Source organism: Arctopsyche grandis, chromosome 3 (assembly GCF_051622035.1).
Source record: "Arctopsyche grandis isolate Sample6627 chromosome 3, ASM5162203v2, whole genome shotgun sequence".
In the NCBI taxonomy this organism is placed as follows: Eukaryota; Metazoa; Arthropoda; class Insecta; order Trichoptera; family Hydropsychidae; genus Arctopsyche; species Arctopsyche grandis.
In genome coordinates this window covers 11,811,067-11,824,951 of record NC_135357.1, presented here as the reverse complement: position 1 = coordinate 11,824,951, position 13,885 = coordinate 11,811,067, and the positions used below count along the sequence as shown (strand labels likewise).

General features: G+C 33.5%; 1 protein-coding gene across 1 annotated transcript in view; it reads right to left on the bottom strand.

Annotated features, from left to right (window-relative positions):
- LOC143909109 (neural cell adhesion molecule 2-like) overlaps positions 1-5,940 on the bottom strand; it is a 67,364-nt gene extending 61,424 nt beyond the window's left edge. The window contains exons 1-5 of the mRNA XM_077427011.1: positions 5,880-5,940; positions 5,580-5,703; positions 3,686-3,796; positions 2,721-2,806; positions 985-1,095 (exon numbers count right to left, since the gene is read on the bottom strand). Of these exons, the coding sequence (XP_077283137.1) occupies positions 985-1,095; positions 2,721-2,806; positions 3,686-3,796; positions 5,580-5,703; positions 5,880-5,940 (493 nt within the window). The remainder of the gene's footprint in view (positions 1-984; positions 1,096-2,720; positions 2,807-3,685; positions 3,797-5,579; positions 5,704-5,879) is intronic.
- Between the last annotated feature and the right edge of the window lie 7,945 nt (positions 5,941-13,885).

Here is a 13,885-nt window from a genome sequence, read left to right as displayed (position 1 = left end):
TTTTATACTTAGATAAGTAAAGCACTTAATTTGAAAGGCTATAAATAACTAAAAGTTTGAAATTAAAGTTATGAGTATGTAAGAATTTTAACAAAAGTTTCGCAATGAACCGCTTAAAATTTTATTTACAAATATGTTTACATATATATCGTTTCAGTATACCTACATACATACATATGCATACAAATTTTATTAATTTTAAACACTTAAATCTGAAAACAGTATTAAAAGGCAGTGAACAAGCTGACTTTATGTATTCAATTCTATATCTTACATATATTTTTGTGTAATAACACAACTGAGCATAGTTAATTTATTGCAAAATAAATCGATTTTTATTTATTATAAACAATAAAAAACGCGGCATGACCATTTAAATAAAATTTTATTGAAAAACTAAATAAAATACGAAACGCATATAGCTTTGTACATATATATGGATGTACACCGCGTGCGATGCAAATAATAATTTACGACGCCATTTAAACAACAAATTTAGAGTATAAACTCGTGCGACGAAGATAACATAAAAATTTATGCGTAATAAAATAAACTAAAAGGCTTTTTATCGCTACAAAAGCCAGATTTTTTAGTTAAGAGATAGGCACCGTTTGCACTTATCGAGATCGTTCAGACCTCGCATCAAAGGTTTCCCCTATATAACATATAAATTTAGGTATAATATGCGTGAAGAATATATTACATTATACCCTTACATTGTTTAATAGAATACACATATATGTATGTATGTATATTATATTCGCATGACGGGGAACAAAGAAAGCGGAAATGTCATGAGCGTGAACGTGTCAAGTGTGATAATGTATTATTGTGTCATACAATACTGACGAGGTTAATTTAGGGCAACAATGAAATAAGAAATAATGTGATATTTCAAGTAAAACAGGTGGTCGTATAAAACAGTCGAGGGCTATTAAATATGATATTTTTGCTCAATTAATGTGTTAAAAAAAATAAACTCACCTCCGTGCGGAATACAATAGAGTTTTACTGGGTCGCCTTCTCTATAAGCTCTTGTCTTTCCCTGGATCGGCCTTTTCAAATCGTCCTGAATTTCAACGCGATGAGGGGGTACTGGAAAAAGAAAAAAAATAGTACGTCAAGCAAAGACTGGAAAAAATTCTTTTCATTCATTTTTCAATTGAGAAAAACAAAAATTTCACGCTTATAGCCTCCAGCGCGCACCTTTTCATTTTGCGATTTTATATAAAATGTACCTGAAAGCAGATGAAAAATTTCAAGAATTTTCACCGATAACATAAAAATACGTAATACACTAATAAAGGAGGGGGGGGGGGGGGTAATAAAAATCGATTTAATGGAAATAGAAATAATCCTCGCCGATGTATAAATCCCCTTTGAGCATTAGTTTAAATCTTAATCCCGTTCTGTATTCCAATCAATAAATCTTCGTTTCGCAACAAAGAGAAAAGAAAAATACAGTTCATTATCTCGGCGAGCCCATCTTGTACCTATGCTCCTTTGCGTAATTTATACATCTGCCCCGAAATTTCTTACTATTCCGCAGAATAAGAAAATGAAGACAGATGCGCACGAGAATTAGCCGGAAGGTGCAAGTCAACACTATGATACAAAAAACTTAAAAAAATTATATTCTCAAATCAAACAAATGTAGAACCTTGAGATATATAATATAATATAATATCCTATAAAAACATCTATAATCTATCGACTATTGGAATAACACATTATATGTATGTATATATGTTTAATGCAAATTCTCAAGGTTGATTAATTGCTATGTTAACTAAGTCAACAGCAATGGCGTATAGTGACTTTTAAAACAGGGGACTAGGTATGGAAAAAATATATTATAGACATCTATAATTTTTTTTTTTATTATAACAATGTCTTATAGTGATTTGTTGAACAATCGATCAGGAATGCAACATTCCACGTCCTCATTGTTTGTTCTAAGGGAATCGGTACTGATTTGTTCCAAGGGAATCGGCACTAATTTGTTCTAAGGGAATCGTTTCGTGAGAAGAGTCCCTTGCTATATTTGCACTTAAGAATTTATGTGAAAATATGTGTTATTTTAACAACAAAAAAATTCAGAAAGATATTTGATAGACACAAATCAGAAATAAATTGAAAAATATTTTGTCTTCGACATAACGCATATACATAACATTTCGCCAGTTCTGAAAAGGGAACAGAATTGAGACGGTGAGTCCGTGCAAGCGAACGACGCGGTGGACCATACCATAACAATCCACTACCACTACCACCACCTCAGACAAGGTCAATTCTGTTTCCTGAACTTCGCTAATCCGAGTGAACAATATCAATATGGAAAATGGTTTAAACTTATTGTAATTGAATTGTCGATATTATAAAATTTTAGGTAAAAGATTTTAGGGGACTAACCTAATCCCTCCAGTCCAATCACTACACGCCACTACTAAACAGATAACATTTTATAACATAGCTTCTATCACTCGATAGGAAATTGTATTGTTGCGAAATTGTGTTAGCAAAATTTCAAGTATTATATAATAGGATTGGGGTGCTAAATTTTGGTTACAAGAATGCGTTTCTCACATAGCGTTATCAAGTTAAATACATTAATGCAATAATAATAATAAATTGATGTAAATTTAAATAAATTTTTAAATATTTTGTGATACAATTTAAATAACACTACGACTACATAAATAAGGATTTCAAATACTTACTGATAACGGTCAGGTTGACTCTGGTGTTGCGGGTCGGTGACTTGTGGAAGTCTATCCTGCACCTGTACACCCCATTATCTTCGCCTCTGAAAGGATGGAAACGGGATAGAAAAATCTTTAAAATATTCATAGAACACTTTGGACGCGTCGCACGGACTTAATGGATGAACGCGGGGGTCAATGGGAGACCCCTCTTTGTCATGCAAACGCGCTGAAAAACGATACACCTCACTTTTTATTTTCATTTTCATCTCTTCACTTCCTGAGACCTAATAGAGGATATTTCCAAGATTTTGAATTGAATTACGGAACGAAAAGAAAAGCGAACCCCTCCGCGGAAAAGTCTCAAAGTCACTACACTCTTTTCAACCCCACAATACAAAAATACATCAAAAAATAAATTGCTTCCAAACAAAGCACTATTAATTAATTTGAATTAAAAATAATGAAAACGCGTTAAATTTTCCCACGGTTCGGTAAACACGAACTTAATGAATTCACGACTATGTTGAACAATTCGAACACGTCCAAGTTGCGTTCGCAACTTTCGGATACAAAACTTCACATTTGCGGACAAACTTAACCGCTCTAAAATTGTCCATTATATAAACATATAAAGCGAATTTATATAAATAATAATTCCCACGAAAAAGTTTGAAAATCGTTGCAACGGCAAATAGTGCCCGTCCGAAATAAAAAAGTAAGTATTTTATTTTTATTGCCAGAAGCTCCCAATCTGATCGTAGGACGATCCGATCGTACAAACGCTAGAATCTCGTTTACTGTTCATCTCACACACGCATAAGGATATGCTTATACATGTTTTGGATAAGGATAGGGAGGCTCGTGATTGAGGATAATCGGGCACGTATATCGCCGCAGTAAATCAAGGTAAATTATTTATAGTTAGACGGTCGGTTAGTGGGTTAAATATGTATCATACATTTTATTATATATGTATTTACCTGAGGTTGGTTAACACGAGTGCGGCCGGTGGGGAAAAGTGTGCTCTTCCGCCTAGCAAAGGCGCTGCCCAGTGGCGTGCGTGCTCGGGAGAACGTCCCCGACTGTCCCATCTGCGAAATAAATATATTATCATGAAAATATATTGCACAGTGCAACTAGTTGCTATGAATGGAGACAATTTTTCGTACGGATGAATTTTAAATTATGATATATGTACAGAACGATTCAATGCTTAACTTTATCAAATTGAATAATACAGACGTCATATGAAAAAGCTTTCAATTTAAATATGTAGCCAACATAGTTCCATAATTATAAAGAGTGTATGTAGTACCTTAGGATTTATTTCATCCTTGCTACTATTGTCTTGTATGTACATATGTACATATGTATGTACATAATACATTTGACATTTGTATATAATACATTTTACATTTGTATATAATACATTTGACGTTTGTATATAACACATTTGACTTGTAACAAAAATACAAAATTTCACACATTTTAAGCATAACTTTGGCGCAATATTGTGGACTTACTCTGTCACCAAATCAACTAATTATTATTTGTATAAAACACCATTTTGTTTTACTCGTTATTTAAAATGCTGTTTGCTCGATAAGTAAATTTTGAATTAATGTGTAGTGACTTTAATAAAAAGGAGAAATATTTTCGTATCGCAGCTTAAACTAATGAGTACATATATATTGTATATAGGATTTTTAAAAAAATTATAAATATAATATATAAAAAAATAAATGTATATATGTGTATTAATATGGTGTAATATCTTATATAGTTGGTACATTAGTGAAGATTTTTTTTTTGAGGAGAGAAAATATGCCTCTTTAACTATGTATACAAATTACCAACAACCAGCAATGTGGACTAGTAGTTAGCATGCATATTATGCTTTCGAGCAGAGTAGTCACAGTTCGATTACCACTTTTGTAACTCCAGGTCGATCGTTTGCAATCAGAGGTTGTAAATTTTTCTGATTTTCAATGAAACGGTTCCTGTAAATCTCCTTTTGAAGTTCTCTTGGAAATCTCAAGTTATTCATCGTTCGCTAATTTGTACATATATAAAAATCCTGCAAAAATTTCTCCATAGATGTCACTGTGAATGATGTTTGCATGAATTCGCATTGTATAAATGCTTGTTTTGATTGTATTGATCGTATTGTCTCTGTATTAATACACTCTTCGCTTTGGAGAAATCTGTAAAGGCGAGTGTTCGATTAAAATACAATAAAAATTACAAATAAGCAATCGTGGCATGAACATCCTTTATATGGCCTTACTTCAATAGAAGTAAAAATATTATATATATTTATGTCATGGAATTTCAAATAATGTTTTCATAAAATGTATCAATTTCTCCAGGAATTTGAAATCAACACCCTTTTACTGGTAATCAAAGTTTTACATACATACATGTGTATAAATATCTTCACAATATCCACGAGCATGTTTCAAGAAATGTGGATTCAATCTTTGTAATTGAAATTAGATAAAGCTTTAAAAGGATTCCTCGAAATTCTTCGAAGCAAATTTACATCCCCAGTAATTCGAGAAATTGTGTCATTAGAAATTCATAATAGTCTAAAATAAGGCTCGCTACGTTGAGCTATCTGCGTTATTGATTTAACATGAAATTAATTTATATACAAAATGATTTGAATTTCAACGAGTTGCGAGATTAATGAACGTACGTTTTAAAATCGATTTAATAATGGACGTTTCCGCGAAACTTCAGAATTACAAATTCATCCGGAAATTCACCAGTTAAAATTCCTCCTTAAATAATTAAATTCCAGACGAATTCTCATTGGATTAATTTAATCGGAACTTCGCAGAAGTGCGAGGGTTTAAATTGTATGTCACTTACGTGTATACGGGTTGCTCGTGTCCCTCTTTGTACCAAATGGCCAACTGGACGGCTGTTGATGTCCCCAAGGAACAAGAGAGTCTAGCCCCTCCTCCAGTGACGCCCAAAGCTGACGTAGTCTCGGCTGTAATAAATAAAAAAAGGTTAAGAGCCACTCTCTCAAAAAAAAAATGTACAGAAATGCGAGTCAAAGATTACTCAAGCTCGCGCGGTAAAATTTCGCCGTCGGAAAACAACTAGATTACATCGAATTTTCCCACATTTTTTAGGCTACTTAGCGGGTGAAAAGCTTTCTCAAACATTCGGAGCGAGAATCGACGAAAGTTTCCCCGCGGAATTTTAGCACGGAAGTTTCGCTCATCGCTCAGGTGTGTAATCTTCGACTGTGACTGATGCTGTTCATATTTTAATTCGATTTTTTTCCGTCGCAGAGACGCTCGGTGAAATATCGCCAAAGTTTAAGAACGCTTAAACCGTATCACGGGAATTTTATTATGATTTTTTTGTGACGGTTGTTTGTTTTGATATATTTTGTATACTTGTACCAAGACATTTTATACGTCACTAAAAAAAAAAACAGAAAAAAAATGCAAATACGAGGTAACTTAATTTGCATGAATGTACGAGATATTTTTAAACGAATAAAAATTACAACGACAAAATTACACGACATGTATTATATACATACATATGTATGTATGTATGTATACGTGTATAGAAAAATTTAACTATCGCGTGTGCTAGTTAGCTTTTTACGACGCATTTCGTTAATTCGCACAGTCGACGAGCTAAAATTTTGCAAACTCTTCTTTGGTGCAGTCTTAAATTATACAAATCATACAGCTTATAAATTTAACTAACATTTTTACGGCCCGAAATATGACATTCTTTTGTATTTCGAATATAGAAATAATGCATGTTTTTATTTTGTTCACACGTTATATTATACTATTACCAGTAGCATAGTTCAGTGGTTAACTTAATTGATAAAGCCTGAGAGGTATCGAATTCGATCCCCGGTTTGATCTTGATGATGTATGATGATGTATATTCGAAGGATTTCTGCAGTGCCGCTGGTCAGAATTGGATATTTATAACTCCAGGTCAATTGTTTCCAATCAGAGTATAACTTCATTGTTGAAATGGTTTCTCACCAAATTGGCCACCTATCGTTTAATTGTCACCACTATAGAATATAATTTAAAATTTATAAGTCTTACTTTATATATATATATATATATATATATCATCATCATCATCATCATTTACAGCCATTCGCCATCCACTGCTGGATGAAGGCCTCTCCAACACGCTTCCACTCGTCTCTGTTTTGCGCAACACTCATCCATCTCATTCCGCACATTTTCCTAATTTCGTTCATCCATCTTCCTTGCGGTCTTCCTTTTACTCTTTTGCCTTCTCTCGGGTACCATTCAAGCACTTCTTTTGTCCACCTTTCGTCCATCCTCCTAGCTACGTGACCCGCCCATTGCCATTTCAATCTCTTCACTCTATCCACTATGTCCACTACCCTTGTCATATTTCTCACCCACGTGTTCCGCTTCCTGTCTTTCCTCGTTATGCCAAGCATACAGCGTTCCATACTTCTTTGAGTGCATTGGATTTTATTTTGCATCTTGGCGTTCAGTGTCCAAGTTTCACATCCATACGTCATCACTGGCAAAACGCATTGATCAAAGATCCTTTTCTTCAGGCAGAGTGGCATTTTTGATTTAAAAACAGCATTCATCCGTCCAAATGCACTCCACCCTAATTTCATACGTCTCTTTATCTCTTCATTTTTACTACCAGACATGTCAATTATTTGACCTAAATATAAATAATTATTTACTACTTCTACTGGTTTATCATCTAAGGGGATGCTATCAGGCATGCAATAACTATTGAACATTAGTTTAGTCTTATCTACGTTAATTTTTAATCCTACTTTTCTACTTTCCCTGTCCAGCTGTGTTAGTCTGATAAGTAGGTCAGCTGAATCACGAGCTACTAAAACTATATCGTCTGCGAACCGAAGGTGACTCAAAAAGCGACCATTGATGCTTACTCCGGCTGTATCCCAATCCAATTTCCTGAAAACTCCCTCAAGCACCGCATTGAATAACTTGGGCGAGATTGTATCTCCTTGTCTTACTCCTTTTCCTATGCTAAATCTATCTGTACCTGAAAAAATTTTAACCGAAGCTGTGGCATTCTTATATATTGCAGCTAACAGTCCCACATAGGGTTCCGGCACTCCCTGTGTTTTTAGAGCGTTAAGTACTGCATTATGACTAACTGTATCGAAGGCTTTCTCATAATCGACGAAACCTAGGCACAATGGCCGTTGATATTCGTTGGCGCGCTCGATTAGTTCGCCAACTACTTGGAGGTGGTCCATTGTGCTGAAATTTGCCCTAAACCCTGCCTGCTCTATAGGTTGGTTCTCGTCGAGGATATTTTTCAGCCTTTCTGTAATAACCTTCGTGAAGAGCTTGTAGACCGCTGAAAGTAGACTAATGGGTCGGTAGTTCTTGATATCGCTTTTGTCGCCTTTTTTGTGTATTAAAATGATAGTTGCGTTATTCCATCCTTCTGGTATAGCTTGGTTCTGGATGCATTTGCTGAAAAGCCTAGCTAAGATATTAATTAGGGGGGGGCCGCCACATTTTAGTAAGTCAATGGGAATATTATCTTCCCCTGGGGTTTTACCGTTCTTTGCAGTTTTTAGCGCGGCCTCTACTTCGCTAGGCAATACTGCAGGAACCCTTTGGCCGTGTGTCGATTCCAGAGCGGGGAATTGGCCGTTGTCGTTCTCGTATAGTTTTGCATAGAACGTGTAAACTCTGTCTATGATTTCTTCTCTATTCCTAATTATTACTCCGCTCTCTGATCTGATTGCGATCATTTGGTTTTTGCCTAAGAAAAGATCCTGTTTGCACTTTTTCAGGCTACGGTTATTCTTAATGGTATTTTCTATTAGCTTGCTGTTAAAATCCCTGACATCCCTGACTATTCTCTTTTTAATTTCCTTATTTACTAGATTGTATTCTTGCTTATTATTATCCCTATCTAAATTCCTTTTATGCTTAATTAGGTTTTTTGTTTCCGCTGAAATTTTGCTTAATTTAATCTGTTTCCTGAATCCACCTAATTTCTTACCTGTTGAGGTTAGAACCGAACTAATTACAGTGTTCAATTCCTCGATGTCTGCTTCTGGGTTTAATTTCCCGTATCGATTTCCAAGTTCGAGTTCGAATTCCTTTTTCCTAGACCTTAGTTGAGCGAAATCTGGAGAGTTACTGCATCCTTTTATTAATTTCCTACGTTCGCAATTTATATTAATGGCCATCTTGGCACGGACTAATCTGTGATCGCTACCTATATCTACTTTACTTAAAACACTAACGTCTTTAACGGAGTGCAGGGCATTTGTTAGGATGAAATCGATCTCGTTTCTGTCTCCTTTAGGACTCTCCCAAGTCCACTTATTGTTGGTGTTTTTCCTGAAAAATGAATTAGTGATAAAGAGCCTGTTGTGTTCTGCGAATTCTATGAGGCGATCGCCTCTGTCGTTTCTTTGGCCGGTACCAAAATTGCCTACTGCTCTTTCTGTATTTGCCTTTTGTCCTATTTTTGCGTTAAAGTCGCCCATGATTATTTTAAAGTGGTGACGGCTATTATCGTATGCGTCCTGTATTTTTTCGTAGAAGTCTTCTATTTCCTCGTCTGGGTGGCTAGATGTGGGGGCGTACACTTGGAAGATTTGACAAGTGTACCTGCTCGAGATTCTTAATACTATATAGCATATACGTTCCGATATGTCGCTTATTTCTATAATATTTCTTTCTATTCTCTTATTGATAAGAAACCCTACTCCTCCTATTCTACCATTTGGTAGCCCTCTCCAGTAGAGACAGTTACCACTTTTTAGGATTATTTGGTTTTGCTGTTTTCGTCTTACTTCACTAAGTCCTACTATATCCCATTTGATATTTTCTAATTCATTCTCTAATGCAAGCACACTTCCTTCACTCGATAACGTTCTTACATTGTACGTGGCTAAATACAGGTTTCTATTAGCTAAGCTATCATCCATCGTCACTCTTACCTTGTTGGAGGTTTGGATATTATTTTTCTCGCATTTATCCAAGATGTGTTGAGAAAAAGGCGGTACTTGAGAGAGATTTCCATTCAAGGAGTGAGTTCTTACCGCCATAGACTCTTCTCTGTGGTCAGCTTTGACAGATAGTCATCCTAGGTATCACTTGGATCACTTATGAGTTATTACATGCCATTTAACAGGGTTACTTTGTAAGTGAAAGTAGTTAGTTATGATAATAATAGATTAGCAATTGTTATACTACTTTTTTATAGATCTTTATCGTGAGACGCCTCTTTGGAGACAACGGATTTATATATGTGAGTGCGGTTTGCAATTTAATATTTTAATAATAACTTTAGTAAAGAATATAAAATTACACGAATTACTTTAATATAATTTAAATATGAAAAAGAACTGATAGACAGTTGGGAAACACCGTTTCTGTTTGCTATTATTCTATTAAGTAAAGTTCGTTAAAGATTTTTGGCTGGAAGCAATTATGTGGAAGATTTATTGCTTCTGTGGGACCGACTGAAGGACCCTTTTTTTGTATTCAGGTAAGGAGATGTATCTCGTTCGTATATTCTTTTGCTCAGATTTGACACAAAAATTAGCACAAAATTTTTCGAAATAACTGATATAAAACCGCTTTTTACGACCGATTTGCTGTTTATTTTTACACTTAAATTATACTAGGATGCAATTAGTAAAATAAGTGATTAGATGGTTAAGTTTTTAGATTAAATTTCGTGCAATAGCCGGGTTTAAGCGAGTAATAGCGGGAAGAACGCAGAAGCACGTCTTCCCCGCATGACACGAAAGACCGAACTCCATATATATATATATATATATATATATATATATATATATATATATATATATATATATACATATATATATATATATATATATATATATATATATATATATATATATATATATATATATATATATTTTAAATGCTTTTTATTATTACGAAATTATGTTCACAATACATCTTATATCCATTTAATAGCTACTGATCTACTGATCATTTTCTATTTTACAATTTTAATTTAATTTGGTTAGTAATCATAGTATTTTATATGTATATATATATAATTCTAATGTTAATGTACAGCATAATAGGAAAAAGAGCTCAAAAACCTATTGTACTTTATATACTTTGGCCATTGGTTACATTTCGGGGTATAATGTTAAATATTATTTTTTTTAATAAAAAAAATAAAGATAATACATGTTATATATATATAGCAGTGATCGGGAGCATTGGAATGGTGAAAAATTTATGAAATCGGAAATTTGGCAAGGAGGATCATCTCGTTTTATAAATATTTAATTAATTAATCAAATTAGATGCTTCCAAATATTAGCCGTTATATTTGAAATTTGTTATATTCCAAATATTAGCCGTAAGTCTACTTTTCTTAATTTAGATAAATTTCTTACAAACCATTATATTTAATGTTTTGCGTTTTACAATATATAAAATATTAATTACAATTTAAAAATGCTGCTGGCCTATAAAAGATTTATTCTGCTTTTCCGAGATTCTCGACATATCGAATTAAAAGTATGTATATAGTGATAACAATTTGTGAATTAATTCAAACTGAAAGTGTTTTTGGAACTGAAAATTTGACTTCCGCCACTTTCTAATATAATGGCTCGTATCTTGAAATTACCTAATGATTTTATGCTTAATATAAAATTTATATTTCCCCATAATCTCATCATGGGTTGCTCCCGGGCAACATCTAATGATATTAAACTTATACATATATAAATTTATAGATTATATATTTTGACATCATATTCAAATAGTGGTGACATAGTGGGTAGGATGGTGTTTGCCAATTAGATGGAGAAACCATTTCAACAATGGACTAAGATAAATTGGCGAACTCTGATAGGAAACGGATTTCATTGGATACGATTCCAACAAATTGGCAATCCTGCTCTAGATCTAGCAAAATTCGAGTTTATAGAATCTCATAATTTATTGATTACTAAAAATGCTTCAAAATGTATCCATAGATGTCTCTATGATGATTTTAATATTTGATGATCGATGTTTGTAATTGGCCTTGAATAATACTTATATACAGGGCCAACAAGACGGGGGGGGAGCCGGGGTAAAGTTCCAGAACCCGGACTACTTGAGGGGCCCCATGTCGAAACGTCCGGCTAACCGATTCCGGAGAAAATCATAACAATACTATATTTAATTTATATAATATATTTAAAATAATAAAAAGCTTGTAAAAAAGTTTTCATGACTGAAATTCGTTCGACGCATAATTATATATTTTCGAGTGCCGAAATAAATTCTCCAAATAAATTTTGCTGCTGCATCATCAAAAACGCGATTTTTGTCACGTTTTATCGGGCTGATATTTTCTGGAATTATAAAGACAGTACTAAAAATCCAAGGGCCCGTAGCGGAACACATTTTCTGTCGCCTCAAAAAACTATTAATTTAAAAAATAATTAGTTATCCTTTTATATTAATATTCTTAAATAAGGGACTTTACTTAAGAATAATAATAATATTTTATTTCTTTATTTATTTATTAATTATTTAAGAAACCCGCTTTATTCCTGGGAATAAACCGAGTTTTTCCTGCCGGAACATCTCTAATTATACCCATACTTTTTCATATATAGATATCGAAGAAACTTATATTTTACTCTTTCATAAAGAGAGAGAATTAAGTTTCACTGGGACTTCAAATAATACATAGATCCGTAATCTAAGATTCTTCGAACAATAAAGAAACACAGGACATATACTATATGTATTATACAAACAAAGAAACTTGATAATATTTGGATCTTGGAAGTAGTGCGCATTGCGCAAAACAAAAAACTTACACCACATATTTTTATTGTTATGCTAAGAATTGATGATGTTGAGAGTCATACTTTAGCCGCAAAGAGTCACATGCCGCTCTGGAGTCACCACTTTCCAGCCATTGCTATGGAGTATGTACATATGTATGTATAATATTACACATTGGTTATGGAGGTAAAATAGCGTGGTATATTAGGTTTTGAATTTATCCAGTAAATTACGAAAACGTAGCGATACTGTTAATGAAATTGCGTTTGTGCGAGCAAAGTTTACAAAGTTGACGTTCATTAAATGCGTATCAAATATTTGCAGAATATTTTCACACGATTAATTCCGGTTTACGGAAGTGATAACAAAGGAAACGCGTACCGTGCAACAGTTTCCACGTGGAAAATTAATTCTATTCATGGTCGCAGTTGGTTTAATAAATAGCGTTAAACGTTTCGCAATGTATGTATTACACATGCGTTATTTGTAGCGTGCACGTTCACTACGTACATCACGTTCTACGCAGAAATTATTATCTTCTACGGTTACGTGATACGTGACGGCGAGGCGAGACCCTTTTCGGGCTTTTCTTCTTATTTTGGAGATTATATCGGAACGCCAGATAGGAAACGTACTCGGAGACATCGGTGACTTTTAACGGTCGTAATGAACTGAAAATAACAGATACGACGTCAGCTCTAGTATTTATTAAACCTAGAAATTTTCCGGAAAATTACTTGAAAATTTTCCATAGAGTGTTTTTTTACTTCATTCCTTTTGCGGTTAATACTGTACAGCGACTTTTTAATTGAAAATATTTTTCTTAGGATTCTTTTCCCCCACCGGAGGGAAGCATATTATTTTCCGAAGTATAATAATGACTCTTGCAGGCATTGTCGTGAAAGAAAAAATAATTGAGAGACCGTAGAAAATGTTCATCGAACAATTTTGATGGATACAATATTACACGTCAATTCTTACGTATGTATGTATAAGCGATAATTTACGAAATTATAACAGGTTTATGTAAATACACTTTTCTGAAATGTTTGATTAATTAAATGATTATTTGTTATAAAAAAACTAATAGCATACTTTAATATCAAATTACCAAAACTTGCGTATGTAAATGGAGCCGAAAATACGCACATATTATACATAAATACACCTTAGGCAAATGGACTACGATCTTAATCACAATATGACTAATATACATACATACATACAATATATGTAAGTATTTACATTTTGATTCATTATTAATATTAATAATAGTTCCACCTTCTAATATTACATATTTTGTTTAAATTTACTTTACATCGTGATCAATACTCATCAAATTATAGAACACTAGTTGTT